This window comes from Lepidothrix coronata, unplaced genomic scaffold, assembly GCF_001604755.1.
Source record: "Lepidothrix coronata isolate B3197 unplaced genomic scaffold, Lepidothrix_coronata-1.0 Scaffold180, whole genome shotgun sequence".
NCBI lineage: Eukaryota > Metazoa > Chordata > Aves > Passeriformes > Pipridae > Lepidothrix > Lepidothrix coronata.
This window is the reverse complement of record NW_016690360.1, coordinates 649,246-651,455: the sequence shown is the minus strand read 5'-3', so window position 1 is coordinate 651,455 and position 2,210 is coordinate 649,246. Positions and strand designations below refer to the sequence as shown.

Genomic DNA, 2,210 nt, shown 5'->3' with positions numbered 1-2,210 from the left:
AGGATGGGCTGCAGGACATGGGGATGGGCTTCACAGCCCGGGCTGGGCTGCAGGGCACGAGGATGGGCTGAAGGACATGGGGATGTGCTGGAGGGCACCAGGATGGCATCCCATTGCAGGGAACCCCTGCTACAGTAAGAACCCCTGTGCCCCTGGGCATGCTCTGCACCCCACGCTGTGTGCAACCCACCCTGTGCACCACACCTTGCACCCCCCTCTTTGCTCACCACCACCCCCTGCCCTGCCAGCCACGGGCCCACCTCCAGCAGCAGCTCTTAGGGTACCACAGCCTGGCAATGGGGTCCAGGGCTCCAAGTTTTCATGCCCCAAAGTGATGCCATCCCCACCTGCACCTCCTGGCAGCCAGTTGTGCCCCCAGCTGTGCCCCCACCCCAGCATTAGGGCTGTTTAATACTTCCTCTGCCTCCCACACACTCAGCACACGCTCCAAGAAAGATCCAAGGACAAATCCACCAGGTTTATTGCAAACAAGACTGTTGACAAGGTGAGGTGCTGGGGCCAGGCCAGCACAGTCTGCAGGAAACCCAACCTGTCCTCTAGCAATGACCAGGGGGGTTGTTCTCCCATGGGAACAGCCAGGCAGGAGAGCCCCTGAGGAGCTGGGGCCACCCCCGAGGCTGGGGGATGCAGAGGGATATCTGCCTCCAGCCACAAATCTCAGCAATTTGTTTTCCTCCAGGCAGTCTGGGGACACAACAGTGGCCAGGTCCTGGGTCCTGGTCCCCAGTGCCCCCCAAAAGGCACCACGGTCCCAGGACAGCAAGTGAGACAACACAGCTGGTGAGAATCAAACCCTCCCGAGGCAAGGCACTGGTCTCTGCTGGGAGAAGAGGGTTTGGAGGCACCACCAAAGGCACTGGACAAACATGGGCATGAAGGGGGCTTCAAAAACATCCTCAGCCCTTGATTTCTCTGCTTGGCACTTCATCCCTTTCAAATGAAAACAAAAGACCTGCAAGGAAGGCACAACCCAGCACAGCAGCTCCCACATGCAGAACTGGGGCTAAGGCAGAGCTGGGGCTGTCCCTGGCCCTGAGGGACAAGGCCACCACGGCTCTGACCTGGCAACAGGATGCCCGGGGCCACCTCAGCTGAAGTCCCGGTCCGGCAGCACCAGTGGAGCCACCAAAGTCCAGAGGTAGAGCAGGAGCCCAGCCCAGCTGGAGCAGATCTTCACCCACACGGCGGTCCAGGGGCTGCTCAGCACCTGCAGGCTCTCATCCGGCCTGGAACAGCAAACAGGGGGGTGGCACCATCACTGTGGTATCCACAGAGAGGGACAGGAACTGTGAGCACCCATGGGTGGCATGCAGGGAACACAGGGGAGCCCCGTGGCTGCAGCTATCCCAGAGATGTGACCCCACAGCTGCACTCACAGCACCCAGGGGCCGGGTCCCTGCTCCCGAGGGAATCCCAGGCTGCAGCAGAGGGTGCTGGCGAGCCCTGGCACAGCCCTATGCTTCCCAAACATGATTAGGGAGCACGTTCAGCAGCCTCACACGCAGATGCACCTCAGCAAACAGCTCTGCCCGAGAGCGGGGCAGACCCCAGGAGGAGGGGATATAGAGGCAGGGGAACAGCCCCGGGAGCTCTGCCCACCTGTACCAGTTGGTGAGGGTCATCATGATGTAAAGGGAGGCGAGGAGGAGGCAGAGGTGGAAGAAGGTGTAGTTGTAGGAGACTCCGTCCTGCTCGTTGTCGTAGGCGCGGTGCGGCCCCGGCTCTGCCGCCTCCCCCGGGCCCGGCCCAGACCCGCCCTCCTCCGTCAGCATCAGCTTGTTCACCTGAGGGTGGTCCGAGGAGCGGAGGCTGCAGGGAGAGGGGCAGGGGTTCAGCACCTCCTGCTCAGTGCCCCCATGGCTGGGGTGTCACAGAGTCACAGGATCTGCTGAGCTGGAAGGGACCCCCAAGGATCATCCAGTCCAACCCTCAGCCCTGCACAGTTAGATATCCTCATATCTAACCCCAAGAGTCCCCCCCTGTGCCCCAGAGGATCAGCCAAACCCTCCTGCAGCTCTGGCAGCCTTGGGGCTGTGCCCACTGCCCTGGGGAGCCTGGGCAGTGCCCAACCAGCCTCTGGGGGAAGAACCTTTGCCTGAGATCCACCCTGAGCCTGCCCTGACACAGCTCCAGCCGTTCCCTGGGTGCTGTCCCTGCTCACAGAGGGATCAGAGGAATCTGCCAACTCC

The 2,210-nt window shown here is 61.9% G+C and overlaps 1 protein-coding gene and 1 long non-coding RNA gene across 2 annotated transcripts in view; one reads left to right on the top strand and one right to left on the bottom strand.

Annotated features, from left to right (window-relative positions):
* LOC108504980 overlaps positions 1-477 on the top strand; it is a 13,669-nt gene extending 13,192 nt beyond the window's left edge. Inside the window, exon 3 of the long non-coding RNA XR_001877331.1 lies at positions 3-477. This is a non-coding gene — a long non-coding RNA (uncharacterized LOC108504980). The remainder of the gene's footprint in view (positions 1-2) is intronic.
* Positions 478-537: 60 nt separating this feature from the next.
* SERINC2 (serine incorporator 2) overlaps positions 538-2,210 on the bottom strand; it is a 13,484-nt gene continuing 11,811 nt past the window's right edge. Inside the window, exons 9-10 of the mRNA XM_017830538.1 lie at positions 1,621-1,830; positions 538-1,247 (exon numbers count right to left, since the gene is read on the bottom strand). Coding sequence (XP_017686027.1) covers positions 1,109-1,247; positions 1,621-1,830 — 349 coding nt within the window. The 3' untranslated portion in view covers positions 538-1,108. The remainder of the gene's footprint in view (positions 1,248-1,620; positions 1,831-2,210) is intronic.